The following is a 22,629-nucleotide window of genomic DNA, read 5'->3' as shown; positions in this document are numbered from 1 at the left end:
AACAGTGTGGTGACTGCAAGGGGTAGCTGGGGGAGGGAGGTGGAGGAGGATATAGTGGGTATAAATGGTGATGGACGGAGACTTGACTTGGGGTAGTGACCACACACTACAGTGTACAGATGATACGTTGTAGAATTGTGCACTTGAAACCTATATAATTTTGTTAACCAGTGTCACCCCAATAAACCCAATGAAAAGGAAAAAAAGAAAACAAAACTTATACCAGTAGATATATTAGTTACATATAATGTCCATCTACTCTCATTTCTCTTCAGTTAAATTAGAGGTTGGCAAATGTTTTTGTCAAGGGCCATGTATTGTATTGTAAATATTGTTGACTGTGTTGACTGTATGATCTCTGTTGCAACTACTCAACTCTGCTGGTGTAGTGCAAAGGCAGCCATAGACAGTTCTTAAGTGAACGAGCATACTGTGTTCTAATGAAAATTTATCTAGATTAACAGGGGTTTGCCTGGATTTTGCTCATGGGCTGTTGTTTGCCACCCCAAGTTAAATGAGTTCTAAGTGATTCAGAATTGTAGTTAAAAAGGTTTTTTTGTTTTGTTTTTTAATAAGTGTGTTCCTTTAATTTCTTCGATTGCCATAGAACGGGTCAGAGAGTTTTCATTCAAAAATAATAAATTTTTAAATATCCGACTTAAAGGATTGTGTCATTATCAAAGAGATAATCTCTAGGGTGTACTTAGTTACACTTGAAAAAATACAGACTCACAGAATGTAAGCTTTGGAAAGGACTTTGAGGATGAATGAATGAGTGAATGAATGAATGAATGGGGAGTGAACAGATAATAGATGAAAACTGTATGGAATAATGTTTCTCTAATTAGGGTCATTTTGGAAGTTTAAAATTCTGTGATTCAATGATAATCTATAATTTTTTGGCATAGGCAAATTTAAGATCAAGTCATTGATCTCATAGTTGAGTAAAGATGCACTTGATTGCAATGCCAGCCTCTGTATTGACTAAGTTGGGATCAAGTAGTATCTCTTATTATTGGCTAAAACGAAAATGATTGAAATGTGCTGATGCTCTGATGACAAGCAAAGGTCAAATGCTGATATGGCATAATGTATGAATTAAAAAGGTTTATAAAGGGTAGAAGAAAGAAAAGTGATGGCAAAATTATCTTGTCAAAATTATGTAGATATCCTAAAGTTATGTGGGAAAAAGTACTATAAAAATTAATATCACTTCATCCTGGGGCCAATTATTTAGTGTGAGCAAAACAGTATCATTTATCATTTGAAGTAAACATTATATTTATTGTTTTTAAAAGTTCATTTACATGTACATATAATCTATAAATTTACGCTGATTTTATATTTATAAAAGGACTTTAAACGTAAGGAGTTTATGTCTAGATTTTGTTTGAGCATAGTTGAGTTTCATTAGGATTAAAAATCATTTACAAGCCCTGGCCGGCTGGCTGCTCAGGCGGCTGGCTCATCGTCTTGTACACCTAGAGCAGGGTCGGCAAACTGCGGCCCCTCGCGTGTGGCTCTTCCACAAAATACCACGTGCGGGCGCGCACGTACAGTGTGATTGAAACTTAGTGGCCACACTCAAGGGGCCAAAGAGCCGCATGTGGCTCGCGAGCTGCAGTTTGCCGACCGCTGAAAAGGTTGCGAGTTCCCAGTCAGGGCACGTGCCTAGGTTGTGGGTTTGTTTCCTGGTCGGGGTGCATACGTGCAGGCAACCTCTCGATGTTTCTCTTTCCCATCGATGCTTCTATCTCTCTCCCCCTTCCTCTGTCTCTCAAATCAATAAAAACATATCCTCGGGTGAGAATTAAAATACATCATTTACGAGCCTTTAAGTTTAGTGAAAATGTATTCCTTTGGGAGCATTCCTTCCATAACTTAAGTTTGAGAAACAGTGATCTAGGCCAGTCTCCTACATTTAACAGATGAGGTAACCAAGACTCATGAGTAACACCACGAATATGGACAGGAAAAGGCAGTGTTTTCAACTTATAGTATTTAAGTTATCCTGGCCTAATTAAAATAAGTTTATTATACATAATATTTTTTTCTGTTTGAGGCTACTAAGCACTTCCTACAGATAACAATTTTGGTTATTCTTAATAGTGCTAAGAAAAAAAATGTAATTTTTATTTTTATATTAGCTTAGTAGTTTACACTTTGTAAATGCTTTCATCTCCACTATCTTTTAAAAAATTAAATATAATCACCCTTAGGGGATTGATCGTTATTTCTGTTTTATCGATGAAGATTTGATGATGGGAGAGATAAGCAGACTTGCTCAGTCACATGTCTAGTAAGTGATAGAACTAGGATTATTTCAGATTTTGTGACATTTATTTGAACGTATGTAAGTTTGATTGAGTATATGATTTGGCTCCCTGTAGGCATTCCATTTCATGCTAGAATTTCCCCTGTAAGTTGTAGTTTAGATCATTTATTATGTACATTTATTACTATGATGAGCATTGAATTACTAATTCTCTTCATCCATATATTCCGGTTTATAATCGAAGTTCTTTGTAACGCACTGTGTTGTTTGATTTTTTCTAGGCCCTGATTGCTCTCTGAATGTTCCTTCCACTGAGTCGTACTGGATTCTGCCAAATGTCAAACCCTTCAGTCCTTCCGTAGGCCGCGCTTCCCATAAAGCGGTTTTACATGGGAAGTTTATGTGGGTGATTGGTGGATATAGTTTTAACTACAGTTCTTTTCAAATGGTCCTGAAGTAAGTATGTTTTCCAGATTTTCACAATCTATTATTTAAGCTGAGTTTTTGGTAATAGGACTATCCTAAGCGCCTATTTTATTGCTGTCAAAACTTATGAATATTTTTGTGATAGTATCTTTGTTACATGGAACTTGATTTGAGAACCTATGAATTCAATATATCTACCGTTAAATATTTGTCATTATGCATATAGATTTGTTTTGTATAGATATTTCATAACCTCTCTAGAGTGCTTTTAATAAATTCTGAGTAAGAAAATATTAATTAAAGTAAGGTGAGGCCAGGCCTGTATCAGACATTACGAATCCTGTCACATAATATTGTTTTCAGAATGAAGTGTAATTGCCTATATAAAAATTCTGACCTGTAAATTAATTTTTCTGAACTTTTTGACTTTGAAATGATTTTACAAGCTTTTGTTGGGAGAGAGTGCCTGTATTGTAAAATAGATCACTCATTTGCTGATGTCTCCATGGAGATTATCCTTTGCATGATTGGATGTTGCAGGGACCACATGGATGGCAGCTTACCTGATTTCTTTTCAACTGGTGATTGTATTTTATGAACATTCAATAACAGAACAAAAGAGCAAAAAGAAGAATAATTTGATTATCAATGTTGTTTTCAGGAATGATACTCATAATATGTAACAACTGGTGCAACTTGGGCACCAACCAATCAGAACTGACCCTAGACAATATACCATAATGGTGTGTACCCAATAGGTTGCCTGATGCAGCAGAGAAATACACAGGACACCCAGTAAAACTTGAATTTCAGATAAACAATGAATAATTTTTCAGTATAAGTAGACCCTTGCAATATTCTTTTTTGATTTTGTCCCAAATATTGTATGAGTTCTGCCTATACTAAAAAATTATTTGTTGTTTATATAAAATTCAGATTTAATTGGGCATCCTCAATTGTATTTGGTAGCCCTATCCACTAATAATATTAGTCCTATTAATGTTGGGTATTTTAAAATTCTGCTTATAAGAGTGCTGGGGTCCAACCCCAGCGGGTCCAGGGGTCCCCAAAGGTGTGGACGGAGTCGGCGAAGAAGGAATGACACGGAGACAGCGTTCAGTTGATCAGCAGCCTTGCCAGGATCTCTAGCCAGGATCTCCAGCGAAGTTCTGGTTAGGATCTCCAGCCAGGTTCTGTGTCCATGTTCTCTTGCTAGGTTCTCCAGCCAGGTTCTCCGGGTTCTCCAGCCAGGTTCTGTAGCCATGTTCCCTCGCTAGGTTCTCCAGCCAGGTTCTGTCCAGGTTCTCCAGCCAGGTTCAGTCACCAGGTTCTAGTCAGGTTCTCTTGCCAATTTCTGTAGTCAGGTTCAGTCCAGGATCTTTTGCCATGTTCTCTCCAGCGAAGTTCTTCTGTCTCTAGGTTCTGTGTAGGTTCTGTCTCTAGGTTCTGTGTGGGTTCTGTCTAGGTTCTGTGTAGGTTCTGTCTTCTTGGTTCTGTCTTCTAAGTTCTGTCTCTTGCTGTCTTGTTACATCTGTATTTATACCAGTTGATTCAATCCTATCAATCTCTATTACAAAGGTTAGGGCGTTTCTTATCTCCATTCCAGGGAGTAAAGATTATGTAGCTTAAGCATGATTGTTCATAGTTAAAGTGATTAATTACCCACCTGGCACTTAGTTGAGGGGTTTTATTCCCTCCCTAACTTCAGGGGAAAATCCCTACCTGGGAAAACAACCTTTCTCAGAGAGGAGACCTTGGTTAAAACACATAGTGCCAAGAAGGTGAGCAAACATTTTAAGAACAGTATGCCATATATGCCAGGTCCTTTGAAACAGCAAGGATGGACCGGCTCCCGGCAAATGTCCCTGTTCGGGCGCCAGATGCTGGGGTCCAACCCCAGCAGGTCCATGGGTCCCCAAAGGTGTGAATGGAGTCGGCGAAGAAGGAATGACACGGAGACAGCGTTCAGTTGATCAGCAGCCTAGCCAGGATCTCTAGCCAAGATCTCCAGCCAAGTTCTGGTCTGGATCTCCAGCGAAGTTCTGGTTAGGATCTCCAGCCAGGTTCTTTGTCCATGTTCTCTTGCTAGGTTCTCCAGCCAGGTTCTGTAGCCATGTTCCCTCACTAGGTTCTCCAGCGAGGTTCTGTCCAGGTTCTCCAGCCAGGTTCAGTCACCAGGTTCTAGTCAGGTTCTCTTGCCAATTTCTGTAGTCAGATTCAGTCCAGGATCTTTTGCCATATTCTCTCGCTAGGTTCTGTCTCTAGGTTCTGTTGCCAGTTTCTGTCCAGGATCTTTTGCCATGTTCTCTCCAGCGAAGTTCTTCTGTCTCTAGGTTCTGTGTAGGTTCTGTCTTCTAAGTTCTGTCTTCTGCTGTCTTGTTCCATCTGTATTTATACCAGTTGATTCAATCCTATCAATCTCTATTACAAAGGTTAGGGCGTTTCTTATCTCCATTCCAGGGAGTAAAGATTATGTAGCTTAAGCATGATTGTTTGTAGTTAAAGTGATTAATTACCCACCTGGCACTTAGTTGAGGGGTTTTATTCCCTCCCTAACTTCAGGGGAAAATCCCTACCTGGGAAAACAACCTTTCTCAGAGAGGAGACCTTGGTTAAAACACATAGTGCCAAGAAGGTGAGCAAACATTTTAAGAACTTTATGCCATATATGCCAGGTCCTTTGAAACAGCAAGGATGGACCGGCTCCCGGCATAAGAGGAGATTGCTTTAAAACTATGATTGAATATGACTCGAATTAAAGTATAAAATAAATAATTTATGTAGGGAGGGAGAAAGTTTTAGATACATATTTAAGTAGACAATTAGAATGGATAAAATATAGTAGAAAGAATTGAAAGAGTTGGTGGGATTAAAATGAATTGCTAAAATAGGAAAAGAACATGAAGAAAGGAGTTTTAAATGTGGAAACTAAAAGGAAATTAACTATGATTAATGAAAATGAAAAGTCTGTGAAAATAAAGTAAAATGGTTTTTGCATTTTTAATGAGCTATAAGAAAGAACAAAGAAGAATACAAAAGACCAATGTGATCCACAAAGCCCAAGATGTTTACTCTCTGGCCCTTTACAGTAACTTGGTGGAAAGCAGTGTGTTAGGTGCAGATGCTGGTAGAGAGGTAGACGTAGCTGAGTGAGTCTGTGAAAGTTATGTTCTGATTGATTCTATTCCCTCATTTGTTTCATTCACACGTATCTTCTAATTCCAGTGTAGGAAAGAAGTTAACCATAATGCTGAAAACAGTTGTTGGTAACCTTCCCTTTTTGTGTGTGAAGAGAGCTTGCTTGCTTTCCCTGATAAGTTAGAGGAAGAAAGAGAAGAGATGATAATTGATAGTGAGCTTCTTAAACAAGGTCCTAGTCCGTTCTTGGCTGGATGCTTCCCTCTATATTGTGTCAAATTGAAGAGATGTGAGGGTAGAAGTATGATGGTGACAACAGAACTGGAATTCGCTTAGATAAGCATTTGAGATTCACAGCTTGAAACTTCTATTTTCATATATATATTTTTAGAGCAGACGAATAAAGATTAATTTTCATTATTATCCAGTAATCCAGTAGTACCTTCTTTTTACAGAAACTTCTATCTTACTAGATTCATGTCACACAATCTCAAATGATCAGTAAACAAGATATGTTTGTGTGTAGGAAATAGGTACTTCTTGGTTAACTTATATAATGCTGAGCTACATGCATGTAAAAGAATAAAATTGAATACATAAAGCAAATGGCTATTTTAAAAATGTAGAGAATTTCCATCCATTTCCAAAGGAAAAAGCTGGCTCTTTTTTTTGCTTCTGCGAGATTTATTATTATTATTATTATTTCATTGAATTTATTGGGGTTATATTGGTCAATAAAATTATATAGGTTTCAAGTGTACAAACCTGCAACACATCATCTGCACATTGCATTGTGTGTTCATCATCCAAAGTCTAGTCCCCTTCCATCACATTTATCATCCCTCTTCCACCTGCCTCAACCCCCTTCCCAAAGGTAATCACAATTAGTTGACTGTCGGTTCCATGAGGTTTTTTTTTGGTTTAATCCCTTCGCCTATTTCACCCACCTCACTAACCCTTCTCCCTTCTGAGAGCTGCCAGTCTGTTCTCTCTCTCTTTTTTTTTATTTAAAAATACAGACCAGCTTACTATTGTTTAGGTTAAGCAATTGGCTGAAATTATTAAAGCAATTGAACCAATTCCAATAATAAATAGTCAAGTTAATGTATACTATACATTTAGGTGGTTGAGTCCTAATTTAAAGTAGGTATATCGTGAATGTCTTTATGAAAAACATCTAATATGGTACATGAAATTATGAGCTTGTTATTTATAATTGTTTTGAATTTAATGAATACTTGAATACAGACAAAGAAAACATATGCAAATTGAAAAACCAAACAGGAATCTTAGATTATGAAGTTATTTCTTTTCTTGGTTCTAGTTACAATTTAGAAAACAGTATATGGAATGTGGGAACTCTGTCCAGGGGACCGCTCCAGAGGTATGGACACTCTCTTGCTTTGTATCAGGTATGGATCTTGCTTTTTAAATTAAATTTTAAAAAAAATTTGAGTTCACTTTGGTGGAAAAAATACTAAATCTCAGATTTATTTCAAACACCTAATGAGAACAATAGATCATATGGATCACAATAACTTGAGATGTCACAGGCTCATACTGTTTTAGTAAAAAATTGATTTTTTAGTATGATTCACCATTGAACAAGAGAAGAAGCAAAGATTGAGTTTTTGTCCTTAGCTTGATTCCTAGTCATCAGGTCAGTCACTTTTCTTTTTAATTGTGGTAAAATTAAAATTTACCTTTTTAACCATTTTAAATTAGAGTTCAGTGGCATTAGGTAGGTACATTCAAATTGTTGTGCAACCATCACCACCATTATCTCCAGACTTTTTTTGTCTTAAAGCTGAAGCCTTATACCCATTAACAGTTCCCCTCCTCCAGACCCTGATTGCCATCATTCCACTTTCTGTCTCTGTGAATTTGACTACTCTGGGGACTTCGCATACGTGGACTCATATAGCATTTGTTCTTTCATGACTGGCTTATTTCACTAGGATAATGTTCCCAAGGTTTATCCATATTGTGGCCTGTGTCAGAATTTCATTCCTTTTAAATCCCGAGTAATAATTCCTTTTATGCACATATCACATTTTGTTTATTTACCCATCGATAAATAACTTGTTTGCCTTTACCTTTTTGGCTATCGTGAATAATGCTGCTATCAACACAGGTGTACAAATATGTGGCTCCTGTCCCTATTTTCAATTTTTGGGATAGAAATTGCTGGATTATATGATAATTCTATTTTTATTTTTTGAATAATTTCCATATTGTTTTCTGCAGCTGCTGCACCATTTTACATTCCCACCAGCACTGCACAAGGGTTTCAATTCCTCCATGTCCTTGTCCACACTTGTTATTTTTTGGAACAGTTTTATAATTGACATTCCATATAATTCACTGATTTTAAATGGGTATAATTGAATGGTTTTCAGTGTATTCAGAGTTGTGCAACCATCTCTTGAAGATTTGTGCCAAATTGCAGATTTGTGCAATCAAGTTTAGAACATTTTTATCACCTCACAAAGAAACCCTGTATCCTTTACCTATCACCCCAAACCTCCTCATCCTCCCAGCCTTAAGCAGTCATGAATCTACTTCCTATCTGTGTTGATTTGTCTACTCTGGACATTTCATATAAATGAGATTGTGTACTATGTGGGTTATGACTTGCATATTGTAGCATGTATCAGTACTTCATTTTTATGTCTAAATAATATTCTATTGTATGGACATACTACATTTTGTTTATCATTTCATCAATTCATGGACATTTGGGTTTTCACCTTTTAGCTCTTATGGAACAATGCTGCTATGATTTTTGTGAGGACATATGCTTTCATTTCTCTTGAGTATACTAGTATATTTAGTATTGGAATTGTGGATCCAGTGGTAACTCTATGTTTAGTTTTTGGAGAAACTGCCACGGTTTTCCAAACTGGCTATACCATTTTACATTTCCTCCAGCCATGTATGAAAGTTCTAATTTCTAGGGATTCTCACCAGCTTCCATTAGTATCTGTCATTTTTATTAAAGCTGTCCTATTGAGTGAGAAGTGATATCTCTTGTGTGTTGATTACATTCCCTGTTGATGAATGATGTTGAGCATCATTTCTTGTGCTACTGTCTGTCTGTATTTTCTTTGGAGAAATGTCTATTCAAGTCCTTTGCCTGTTATTAAATTGGGTTATTTGTCTTTTTATTATTGAGATGTAAGGAGTTCTTTATGTATTCTAGATACAAGTCCCTTATAATTTGCAAATATTTTCTCCCATTCTGTGAGCTTTCATTGTCTTGATGGTGTCGTTTGAAGCACAAAAGTTTTTTGTTTTTTTAATTTTGATGAAATCCAATTTATCTTTTCCCCCTTTTGTTGTTTGTGATTGTGGTGTCATACCTAAAAATCCAGGCTCGTGAAGATTTACTCCATGTTTTCTTTTAAGTGTTGTATGCTTTGGCTCTTACATTTAGGTCTTTGATTAATTTTGAGTTAAATTTTGTATATGGTGTGCAGTAAGGGTTCAAGTTCATTCTTTTGCATGTCACTATTCAGAGTTCTCTTAGCACCATTTGTTAAAGAGACTATTCTTTCTCCATTGGCTGTCTTAGCACTCTTGTCAAATATCAGTTGGCCATCTTATGTATGGATTTATTTTTGGACTCTCAGTTCCATTGATTTATATGTCTGTCTTTATGCCCGTAGCATACCCTCTTGGTTACTTTTTCTTTGTAGTAAGTTTTTACATAGAGAAGTGTGAGCCCTTCAATTTTTTGTTTTTTCAAGATTGTTTTGATATTCTGGGTGTAATTTCATGTGAATTTTAGAATCAACTTGTCCATTTCTACAAAGAAGTCACCTGGAATTCTGTTAAAGATTGCATTGAATCTGTTGTTCAGTTTGGAGAGTATTGCCTTCTTAATAAGTCTTTTGACCCATGAACATGGGATGTCTTTTCATTTATTTAGATATTAAAAGATTTCTTTCAACAATGTTTTGTTGATTCCAGAGTAAGTTTGGAATTTCTTTTGTTAGATTTATTCCCAAGTATTTTATTTTTTGATGCATTTGAAATGGAATTTGTTTTACTTATTTTTATTTTTAGATTGTTCACTGCAAGTGTATAGAAATATAATTGATTTTTGCACATTGATCTTGTATTCTGCAATGTGGTTGAACTCATTTATTAACTCTAATTGTTTTTTTTGGGGGGGTGAAGATTTCTTAGTATTGTCTATATATAAGTTCATATCTTCTACGAATAACAATATTTTGCTTCTTTTTCAATCTGGTTGTCTTTATTCAATTTTTGCCAATTTGCTCAGGCTAACACCTCGAGTACAGTGTGGAATATAAGTGGCAAAAGTGGGCGCCTTTGTTTTGTTCCTGACCTTAGTGGGAAAGCGTCTGCTCTTTCATCATTCAGTATAATATTAGCTGTGTGTTTTTCTTAGATGATCTTTATTAGGTTGAAGAAATTCCTTTCTCTTCCTAGGTTGTTGAAATAGTAATGATTTGTATTATTTATGCATCATTCATTTTAGTCCTATGTGATTAAAGTTATTTGTATAATTTATAAGTGCTATAAAGCATCTGCCCATGGCCATGGGAAGTGGTAATAAAAATGTACTCCATGCAATACACAGACGTGGTCTACCTTTTTGTGAACTGTGCTTGATGAAAGCAGTGAATGATCCAGAACAGCACAGAGCAGTGTACATCCATGGCAACATTCCAGTGTGACAGCTAGCGACTCAGCAACTAGGAAAATTAAAAATATGCTTAATTGCCTGGCTGGTGTAGCTCAGAGGTTGAGCATCAACCTATGAACCAGGCGGTCAGGGTTCAATTCCAGGTCAGGGCACATGCCCGGGTGTGGGGTGTGGAGGAGGTAGCCGATCAATGATTCTCCCATCATTGATATTTCTCTCTCTCTCTCCCTCTCTCCCTTCCTCTCTGGAAAAAAAAGGTTAATTGACTATATAATATAATTGTTTTAAATATCTTTTTGAAAGCATGGATTTCCCCCCTTTCTTGTGAGTAAAAGCATTATTTTTCATTAATCATGTGTTCCCATTTGACTTTTTACAAATAGGAAGAATGCCTTATGCATGTTGTGAGTGATTGCTAAGACTATGTTTAAATTTAGCCTTCATTCTAATTTATATTGCTAAGAAATATACTTGTTAATACTTGTTTTTTAATTTACAGGAAAACATTTTTATGTATGGAGGCAGAATTGAAACAAATGAAGGCAATGTCACAGATGAGTTATGGATTTTTAACATTCCTAGTCAGTCCTGGAGCACAAAAACTCCCACTGTTCTTGGGCACGGGCAGCAGTATGCTGTGGAGGGGCATTCGGCACATATTATGGAGCTGGATAGTAGAGATGTTGTCATGATCATAATATTTGGATATTCTGCAATATATGGTTATACAAGCAGCGTACAGGAATACCATATCTGTGAGTTACTTTGAATGTGTAACTATAAAGTCTTTATTCATTGTGCACATTTTTATCTTTAAAATCTTCATATGAATTTAGTCAAAATGGTTATTGAAATAAGAATTATAAGCCAAGAATTAATATTTAATATAATTTTTTTGGTTTTGTGTTAGATTTTGTACTTTAATACTTAAGTTTATCTTCTTAGCCAAATGTGGGGAAATGTTACAGAAGTTACATTTTCTAAGAACTGAGAATATTTTTAAATATGTGAAATTCCAATAGGTGGTGCTACATCTTTGGTCTTTACTTGTGAACTGAGAGCTAAAACTAACCCAGTCTCTCTACTATGCATTCCATGATTTCAGGATTTTAAAAAATATATATTTTTATTGATTTCATAGAAGAAGGGAGAAGGAGAGATAGATAGAAACATCAGCAGTGAGAGAGATTCATTGATCAGCTAGCTGCCTTTTGCATGCCCCATACTGGGGGGTTGAGCCTGCAACCTGGGCATGTTCCCTGATCGGGAATTGAACCGTTACCTCCTGGTTCATAGGTCTACGCTCAACCATTGAGCCATGTTTGCCGGGCAGGATTTTTTATTTTTCAGGGTTCTGTTCCTAGTCTTACTGCAGTGTCTCTCTGTATGTATTAGTCTTAGAGGAAGCTCTTGAGAGTCTGTCGGCTTCTGTGAAAGATTATTATCTGGTGCATGAAGGTGTCAGTGGCAATCTACATGTGACTGCATGATATTCTTAAATACTCTTATTCGTTTTTCTGGCACTTTATTTTTTTAAAGTTCTTTATGAAATTTTCAAACAGTTGTAAGTTTTTTTAAAAAATTTGTTTACAAATATATGTACCCTGTTAGTCACTACTTAGATTCAAGAACATATTCCATATCTGGCCTTGACCGGAATTTTGAACTCAAGGTTTTGATTTTTGTGTGTAACTATACAGGGTGATCTGTTTCTCCTCCATGTCTCCAGTACAGGTGGTCTGAAAGTGGGATATGCATCCTCCTTCCTATTGTCATTTACACTCTATTTCCACGCCTTCCTCCTTTGAATCACTCAGCTTTGAATTGTATGTCATTAGACTATACCACCTGTTTCTTTGCCTTCATGTGTTCTGTAGCTCCTAGGATCCCTGTTTTATTCCTTGAAGGAGTTAGCATCCGGCTCACTGTCACTCCATCCCATATACATTAACTAAATATTTCTATGATTTCAGTATCCACTTTAATAATTCTTCCAATACTTGGCTTCTCAATTTTTTGATCTCTCTCCCCAAGATCTTATTTTTCATCCTACTTGAATCAGTCTTGCCCATTGTCCTACCTGCAATGAATTCCATAATTCCCATTTCAGATATCTTATTCCAGTGCCTCCAGCTTACTCCTGCTAGTCCCCACACTGGTAATTCTTCAACTGTCCCAGAGCTTGTAGTTCACTAGCCTCCTTTCAGGGGTTCACTATCTCTTCCTTCCTCTGTCCATACTTACCTCTGCACTTACCAGGCTTTACGCTCATAATAACCAATCTCTCTCTTCAAACTTCTAACATGTCCTTCATCTGATGACCTTACTCACTGTTTTACTGAGAAAACAGAAGCAGTCTAAAGAGGATTCCTACTGAAGGGAACATTTTGGAGTGCAGTGGTTAAAAAGTAACGGTGCATTGAATAAACCTGCTTACATGCATTATTGTTGTAAAAATTCATGATAGCATGGAAGCTAGTGTGGCTGTCATTCTACTTTTTCAGATGAGCCCAAGAGTTGTTTCAGCAAGAGCTAAGTTATAAGGGACATCTGTAATACTTTAACAATAAAGATAATTTAAAAAAGGAGTTAAGTTACAAATAGCCTATATAGAAAGCTTTTGTTTGATTTTTGTTATTTTAATTTTATGATGATGTTCATGGAGTGTTGTAGGTATTATTTCCATATTTTGTAACTTACTGAAATTTTCTTTGTGGCTTAATTTTCATAAATACTGTATAGACACTTGAAAAGAAGGCAAATGTTATAATTTTAAGTTATGGTATCTGATATATATATGTATATATATATACACACACACACACACTACTTTATTCATTATGCTTATTAGTTCTTCTACTTTTTGTATTGGATCTGTCATGCTGTGAAAATGAAAGTCTACATATGTTAGTGTATTTTTGCCTATTTCTCCTTGTATATTCTGGAATTTATGCTTTATGAAAGTTGCTATTATGGATATTCATGACTTTCATTTTCACATTAATGTTATAAAGTGCTTTGTTTATTTAATGTTTTTTGACCTGATTTCTATCTTGTCTGATATTAATATAATGGCTCTTGGTTATTTGGGGTGGGGCTGTCATTCTTTCCTTCATATGCTTTTGCCCATCTATTGTTAACCTTTCAGAATCACTTTGTTTTAAATATATCTCTTGTGTACAACAAAAAGTTAGATTTTGCTTTGTGACTCCATCCGCTTTTTGTACATTTTCTGTACATGTTTTATATTTTTAATAGTCACTCTGTTGTCTTTTAAAAAATTATGTCTTCTCATGTTCAGAGGACGCCCATTTTTTTTGAGGACATGAGTAATTTTGAGATCTGCCACTATTAGGCTTCTTCTGACTCCTCGTCTCTTGCCTTCCTTCTGCATTCTTGGGGCTTCCTCCTTCTGGCTCTTGGTTTTACTTGCTTTTTGCACTTGATTTGGACTTTATGGGTTTTTTTTTATTCTAGTTTATCTGGAAATTTAATTTTCCTTTTTATTCATGTTTTCCTTGTTGTTTTATTGTCTTCCCGGGAATGAATGGGGAGATTCAGAATTCAGCTATCACCATGCTTGTACTTGAACCATAAGTTCAAGTCTAAAGTCAACAAATATTTTTACTCTTTGATCAAGCTCCAATATACAGGACACTGTTTCTACTGCCTTAATCCATCCTACTTTGTTTCAAACACATTTGACATTATCAGTATTTTATATTAGGGATCAACAGTCTTTTCTATAGAGGGCAATATAGGAAATATTTTAGACTTTGTGGCCCATGCAGTCTTTGTCACAACTAATCAACTCCACTGTGATAGCAAGAAAGCCAACACTGACAGTCCGTAAACAGATGGACATGGCATTTTGCCTGATTTTGCCCTTGTGTCTTAGTTTATCTAGTCCTGTTCTAGAGAGAGAGTGTGTGTGCTACTGGGGCCTAGCAATCCTGGTCCAAATTAATTTAACATTTCGGCATGTGGTTTTCTTTGGACCTTGGATATACAGTGAATTCATGCCCCAAGATCTGTGACCAAAAGTTCCCAGGAAAAATGAGATTTTTCCCTTTACATATAGCCAAGTGGAAATACACATTTTCTGTCTGCTTCTGCAGAGCAGATTAAAAAATAACTCACTTTTTCATTGAGGATATAATCCTTCAGGAATCCTGACTTTGTATAGAAGTTCTCTGATCCAGTACCCACACGGGCTTACCTTCAGTACTGGCCATTAAAACCAAATCCCTAGGCCACCTGAATGGTACACACATTCCTTACCCTGCCTTTCCACTGAATACAGTTTCTGGTCTTCAGAATGTATTTTCCTCTTTGTATACCAACCTTTTTTGCAGGACAGTCTCATTCAGCCTTGAGACATGGTGGCAGTTATGCTTTCCAGGGATGGCTAGGAAGGCACAGCAGATTAATTCTAATTTTCTATGAATGGTAAATATTGATAGTTTGTTTACTGATAAATTCACTGGCTGGTAGGTTTTGATTTCCTTTTCTTTTTTTTAAAAATATATTTTTATTGATTTCAGAGAGGGAGAGAAAGAAACGTTAATGATGAGAGAGAATCATTGACCTGTTGCCTCTTGCACGCCCCCTACTGGAGGTGGAGCCCGCAGCCCAGGCATGTGCCCTTGGCCAGAATCCAGCCCGGGACCCTTCAGTCCCCAGGCCCACACAGAGCCAAACCGGCTAGGGCTAGGTTTTGTTTTTCATTTGGAATAGTTTGATTACAGAACATCAATTGTAGTTTTGGTAAGTTTTAAACTACTTCTATAGAGTTTCTTTTGGCTTATTGTATAATCAAAATACTATTTTAAAATAAATTTACCAACAGGATATTTTTTTATTTGATTTTTGTCTTATTAATGGCATTACTTGTCAGGCATACTTGAAGGGTGATCCTATAAGCTACAAGTCAGCCAATATGTGGAGGTCTAAGATGAATGAATATATTCTAATATGGAAATAGGAAGAGTACATGATCTATTTATGAGTTTTATAAGAATAATAGGTGAATTAAGGGTGGATTTTAAATTCTGTGATTCATTTAAGTACAAAGTAAAAGTCATCAATTTTTTCTGTAAAATTATATTTTAATAATAAAATGAACTTATTATGTTATTTACTCTTAATGCAATTTGAATTCACTGCTTATTGTTGAAAGTATGTGGTGTCAAAATAATCCATAATTACTTTCACTTTGAAAAGTACTTGCATAGAAGAGTAAATAGAACGATGGGGAACTATAGTTTAAAGCTGCCAGAATAATTAAGTTGTATATACCACAGACAAGTGCTGCTTCAGGGAATGATACTATATTAAGTAGGGCTGGTTTGAACATAAATAATAGGTTAATTTATCATCTTAGTTATAAGTAAAGACTTATCTCTACAGAGACAGTTTAAAACATTTTTCCCCCCTGTTTATAGTGGCATTACTATACTGCCATGTAAGTTTAAGCTGTTTTTTTTTTCTGACTGATTTTAATGGCTTCAACTATCCCAAATGCAGGTCGGATTTACTTTGAGAATCCTTACATGTTTAAAGCTTCTCGAAAACTGAGAATGTTTTGTTTAATTACAGAAGGGACTCTCTTTTCCAGCACTATGGTGAAGGTAACGGGAAAGAAAGTTGAAATTATAATAGAGCAATTCATGAAAACAGGGTATTTTACTAGATAAAAATTTACCCAGAATTATACTCAAAGGACATTGATCTCACCATTATGTAGAGATTTTTAAAAGAGACAAAGATTTCCCAGTTAACATACTCCAAAATGACCACTTACTAAACTTCGAATAATAGTGGAAATAACTGTGAAGTATTTCTGGTTCAGTGCTTAGCATCCTGAGTCGTCTTTGAGATTTTTTTTGTAATAATATGATTTAAAACCAAGGAACCATGTAGTTAACTTCAGTTATCTTAGTTTGAGTCTTATCCATTAACAGTAACAAAATTTAAGACACTAGAGAATATGTTTAGCTGTGGAGTTGAAAGTTTATGCATATTACCATTGCTGGTTTGAGTTTTAGAGGATCTGTTGAGCTCAGGAGCACCTCCATATATTGGCTGACTTTGTAGCTTATAGGATCACCCTTCTGGTTCTACTTGGTTCCAGACATATGCAATAATGCGTATCAGCAAGTAACGCATCAGGTCTTATTCCTTGTCTTTGCGGAACTTATTTCTAGTAGGGTGATACAGCCAATAAGTAGTAAATATAATACAGATGTGCAGACTGTATGATGTGTTAGAAGATAGTAACTTTATAAAAATAGAACAAAGCAAAGGGGATTGAGAATACTGAGGTGGTTGGGAAGGCCAGCAGGGTAAGCCTCAATGAGAAGATGAATTTTGATCAAAGAATTGCAGGAAGTGGAGAAGTTTGCTATGTAGCTAATCTGTGGGGAAGGGGAGTGTTCCCTAGAAGTAGGAACAGCTAGTGTAAAGGCGAGAACATTCAGAGCATGGTCAGGGAACAGCAAGGAGTCTGGAGGAGAGAATAAACATTAATAGATGAGGTCAGAGAAGTAGTAAGGAGCAAAATCATAGGGTTTTCGCATAGCCTTTGTTTCTTGCTCTGAGGAAATGGAGAGATGTTGCAAGCTTTTGGGCAGAGCAACGACATAATTTTTAAATGAATCATTCTGGCTGTCTTGAAACTAACTTCTGCGGAGGAAAGAACAGAAGCGAGGAGGCAGTCAGATTACTGTTAGTCTGAGCAGTGATGATGGGCTTAGACCAGGGGGGTAGTATTGGAGTGAGGAGAATCAGTCCATTTGTTTTATATGTTTTTAGAGTAAAATGAATCGTATTTGCTGAGGGTTTGGATGTAGAGTCTGAGATAAAAGAGAGGAGTCAAGGATGAATCCAGGGTTTTTGGCCTGAACAACTAGAAAGATATAGTTGCCATCGACTGACATGTTGAAGATTCTGAAACAGGTTTGAGGCGAAGGATGACTTAAGGTCAGGATTTCAGTTTGGACATTGATATGTGTGCTATCCATTAGACATTACAGTGAAAATGTCAACTAGATGTGTGGGTCTGGAGTTCTTCTAGAGAGAGATCTGGGCTGGAGATGTAGATGTGGGAGTTTTGGGGATAGAGATAGATAGCATTTAAACCATGCGGCTGAATCAGATCACTAAGGAAATGGGTGCAGATAAAAAGAAAGAGTGATTGAGCCCCAGGGTGTTCCAGTGGTAAGAGGTAGGGAAGAAGAAGAAAATGAGCAAGAAAGAGTGCGGTGAACTGGATGCCAAGTGAAGAAAGATTTTAAACAGAAGAGTCGCCATCTCTGTTAAGTGCTGGCGGGTGGGTGAAGTAAGAAGATCACTAAAGATTGACCTTGGATTTGGGACTGCCCAGGTCATTGGTGATCTGCACAAGAACAGTCTGTGTGTAGTGGTTGGGTAAAAGCCCAATTGGATTGAAGAGGAAATTGGGCAGCTCTTTCAAGGAAACTTGCTTGTCGGGGAGCAAAGAAGTTAGCAGCAACTGGCAGGAAATACAGGATCTTTCTAAAGGGTTTTCACACAAGCAGACCACGAAACAAGGATTCAAGTGAAAGAATTTTATTTGGGAAAGGGCAGGTAACACGATTAGGACAATTCAGAAATAATGCCGACAAGAGAAGGCAGCCTTCACGTGCATAACCCAGGCACATTGACAATAGTGCTGTAGGCCTGGGGGAGAGGGGATGGAGGGAGTTAATGGAGGGAAAAAAGGGACATCTGTAATACTTTCAAAATAAAGATGAATTCAAAAAAAGCACCCATTAATAGAGACAACTACTAGAGTGGTGATGGAACTTACCCAGGCTTTCAATCAACATGTAATCTTTGAAATTTCCTTCTTTAATTATAACGCTTGTAGTTAGTTGATGAATCCTGTGGGCTGTGTTCCCAAAATCAGTCCATTCTTTAGCTGAAGATAGGTTTCATTCAATGTGCTTGATTTACAGTTGACCTCTGAACAAGATGGGTTTGGACTGCATGAGTCCACTTATATGCAGATTGTGTTTTAGTGGATACCTATACTGTTTCCCATCCATGGTTGGGAGTCTGTGGATGCAGGGAGCTGACTGTATTCTTGATCTACACCATTTTACATCGGGGACTTGAGCTTTCATGGATTTTCATCTCCGTTGGGGGTCCTGGAACCAATCCTCCATGGATACTAAGGGATAACAAGTGTAGTTCAGTTTTGGGGTAGTTAAAAGTTACACTTGGATTTTCAACTACTTGAAGGGTTGGCACCCATAAGCCTACGTTGTTCAAGGCTCAACTGTGAATGTAAATGTGTGTAGGTAGATAGCAGCAGAGAGCTTAAGGAAATAGCTTACGTGGAACACACACAAGTAGGTATGACAGGCAAATTTTTCATGAGGGCACCCTAGAGTATAACTTCCAAGAGCAATGTATGGTTATCAGGTGCTTAGAAGTGACAGTAATCAACTAGCTTCATGCACAAAATTATTGGAAAAATCAGAAAAACTCATAATGTAGAGATCAGCTTGCAGTAAAGGCGCCATAAACTTTTATTTTAAGTAACAAAGTGGAGGTAGACTCTATAATTGTATAATCATGAAAAGATTCTTGTTATTCTACAATTGTGTTTACTGCCTTTTTCATTTTCTGCTAGTGGTTTAATTTTTCTCTGGATTCTTTGTTTATAAATGACTATAAACACATATTGCTTTTTATAGTTATTCTTTTTCTAAGAAGTTGACTTTAAGGCATCAATCCTGCTGTATATCTCTTTGTTTGTGTACTTTCTAGTAAAGTGCCATGTATTAAATACCTGGTAAATATTTGAGGAGGAAGGAATAGGTTGTCAGTAGTATTCCTTTTCTGCTTCTATTATACTTGGACTTTAACAATTTTAATACTATATGGTCATCTGTAGCATTTTATTTTTTCTTGATGTTCAAGATTGATATATTTGCTCAACATTTTTCAAGAACATTAGCTATTGGTATTTTTAAAAATACATAGTACTCTTGTTTGCCTATACATTACTTTACATTTATTAAAAAACATAACCATTTGTTGGATATTGCTTGTAATTTTTCTCTTTATAATTATGTTTACATCAATATAAGAATAATCATGTCTAACTAATAAAATCACCCCAAAGTATATTTGATGAAAGGATATTTATTTTAAAAAGCATAGCCATTTGCTGTATCCCTTTAATTTTCTTTTTAATCATGCTTATTAATTTTTATTTTTCAAAAGGTTTTCTGCCTTCACTATTCTGAAATCCAGAATATCTTTTTATATATTTGTTTTAAAAAGTAGCTTTACCACATATCCATGTGTGCTTATATGACATACTGTTCTGTTCACATGTTTTTGAATTTTTAAAAAGGAAATAACGTTTTATGCAGTTTTCTGAGGTTTTCTTTTATGTCATTTTTTTTAAAGCAGGGTTCACCCATGTTATTATGACTTACCACTATTAACTCCTTCGCATTTCTGTATTTTACTATATAACTACCACAATTCACCTGTCCACTCTCCTGTGCATGAGCTGTTGGGTTGGATACCTGTCAAAAATCACCCACGGAAGCAATTGAAATGTCTTGATAAAAATACTATATTTTAAAAGATGAAGAAATAATATTCAGTCTCTTCAAGCAGAAAGATGAAATATTTTGTAAGGGCAAGAGATTAGGTTAGTATCAGATTTCTCAAAAGCAACATAAAAATCTAGGCAAACGTGGAACAACTTTTTCAGATAAGCAAGGATAGACTAAGGGTTTTATATCTTACCAGACCGTCCTTGAGGTGTCAAGGCTGTAGAAAGAACAGTCTGAGCATGCCAACCTCAGATAATTCTGTCTCTCTGTGGCCTCACCTAAGAAATCTGCTCAAGTAGAAATGTGTAGACTTCTTTTTTAGTAAAAGTCTAGATAGTAAGTAATTTAGGCTCTATATGGGCTACGCGGTATGTGTTGTCGCTACTTAGCTCTGCCGTTGAAGCTGTACACAGGCAGCCATGTAAAGGTACAAAGATGAAGGAGTGTGGCTGTGTTTCAGTAAAACAGGATTTACAGAACAGTTGGGCTGGATTTGGTCTCTGGGGTGTACTTTGCCAACCTCTCTCCTAGAGAATAAGCTTCATCTCAGGAAGCGATGAATGGGAACACTTCAGGTAAAAGACTGATGGAGAACACTTCACATATTTAATTTTAGAGCTAAGACTAAAAGCTAAGACTGACAGCTAAGACTGTCAGTAGACAGTATGCAAATGTTATGTGTTTTGTCCAAGTAGAAAGAATGCAATTAAAAATAGAAGAAGAAGGGAAGCCATTTAACTCTTGATATTCAGTAAGGTTCTATTGGATCCAAAATTATTTTTTCTGTATTTTGTTTGTTTGTTTTTGAGCAGGCCTAACTATCTGTGAAGACTGTTATTTTATACTAGAGGCCCGGTGCACGAAATCGTGCATGGGGGTGGGGGAGTGTTCCCTCAGCCCAGCCTGCACCCTCTCACAATCCAGGACTCCTTGGGGGGCATGTCCGACTGCCGGTTTAGTCCTGATCCTGCAGGACTCCCTGCTGGATTGGTCCTAAACCGGCAGTCGGACATCCCTCTCGCAATCTGGGGCCGCTGGTTCCTACCCTCTCACCTGCCTGCCTGCCTGATCACCCCTAACCACCTGCCTGCCTACCTGATTGCCCCTAACCACTCTGCCTGCCTGCCTGATCTCCCCTAACTGCTTGCCTGCCTGCCTGATCACCCCTAACCACCTCTGCCTCTCCCCCACCCGCCACGCCTTTGTCTGGAAGGACGTCTGACTGTCTGGTCTAATTAGCCTTTATTATTATAGATGTCCCATTCTCTCTTAGAAGTCTTCAAATGAACAAAGAGAACATCTCCTTATTTACAGAAGATAGAATATTCCATTTATAATTATTAGGTGAATTTATTTCACTCAACCATGTTTCAAATGAATAACACAACCATTCTGATAGGCAAAGAGATTGAACAAATCCAAGTGGCTTTTTAACATAATGTTTGACAGAATGGCCTCTGTCTAGGTGTGGATGTGGGGAAGAAGTGGAAGCAAATCTTTTACGTTTGTTTTGGAAGGTTTTGGTGAAGCACTTCTGAAATTATTTTAGGTGTATTGTTAGATTGAAAAAAATGAGTTGATATTAGGAATTAAAGTTCTCAGTGTGGAAGATAGGAGATATAGACGTGAAATGGGGAGAGGAAGGAAGAACCCTGTCTGAATGGGTTGGAATTGGAGGCATCAGTGTGAGCTTATGTTCAGATAGATAGGTAGACAGAAAGCTGTAGATGTAGATTCTTCCAAAAGGGCCTAGAAGCTAAGACACCCTAGTAGTGATCACACTGATTACAGATTTTCCCAGATCCAGTTTCTAATAACATTCCCATAAGTAGTATGGCTGATGGTAAGGCTGTGGCAGGGAAAGCAAAGATGAGCCTGATACGTCTTGTTCTACCAAATGCAGGAAGTGCTCAGGAAAGTGATGGGTCCTGCCAAAGAAACAGGCCTATGTCAGCTCGGAGGGGTCCCATTGATAAAGTCTGGGGCGACTTCAGCATCAAAATGATTTAAGCAAGTAATAAATTATAAACTGGTGGAAAATATAATCCATGAGCTAGCACCTGATAATGGACAGACCAGCAGACGCAAATAGTGCTGGGGAGAATTCTTTCTTATACAGAGTGCAGGCTGGCATTGTTGGACGCTAAATCTGTGGGGGAGGGGATGGATTTTTGGTGAGATGTGCGTGGTATCTAAGTGTCTTCCCCACCGATTGTGTATACGGTGCAGGGGGAAACAGAAACTCTGTCAGTACTTGTATGGGTGATCAAAGTTCGCATCATGAGCCATGGGAAAGTGGGCATTGCGTGCCTCTGGATATGCTACTGCTGAAACAAACATCACTCATAGCAGGCTTGGCAAACTTTTTCTGTAAAGGTTCAGATAGCAAACTTTGTTTTTCTTTCAGTCATTTTGTCTCTGTTTCTTCTCAATTCTGCCATTGAAATTTGAAAGCAAGCCACAGATAGTATGTATGTGAATGAATTTGCCTTTGTGCCAATAAATCTTTATTTACA

General features: G+C 37.0%; 1 protein-coding gene across 7 annotated transcripts in view; it reads left to right on the top strand.

The window, feature by feature from the left end:
• The window catches only part of ATRNL1 (attractin like 1), a 453,022-nt gene that overhangs the window by 40,337 nt on the left and 390,056 nt on the right, over window positions 1-22,629 (top strand). For all 7 annotated transcript variants that reach the window (XR_004972105.1, XR_004972106.1, XR_004972107.1 and 4 more), the window contains 3 exons: window positions 2,557-2,731; window positions 7,164-7,251; window positions 11,014-11,269. Coding sequence is in view for 4 of the 7 variants with exons in the window: in XM_036335871.1 (XP_036191764.1) it covers window positions 2,557-2,731; window positions 7,164-7,251; window positions 11,014-11,269 (519 nt within the window). In the remaining 3 variants the exon portion in view is untranslated. The remainder of the gene's footprint in view (window positions 1-2,556; window positions 2,732-7,163; window positions 7,252-11,013; window positions 11,270-22,629) is intronic.

The sequence above is a fragment of the Myotis myotis genome, unplaced genomic scaffold (assembly GCF_014108235.1).
Source record: "Myotis myotis isolate mMyoMyo1 unplaced genomic scaffold, mMyoMyo1.p scaffold_m19_p_15, whole genome shotgun sequence".
NCBI classification, from domain to species: domain Eukaryota; kingdom Metazoa; phylum Chordata; class Mammalia; order Chiroptera; family Vespertilionidae; genus Myotis; species Myotis myotis.
This window is presented reverse-complemented; position numbering and strand designations above follow the sequence as displayed.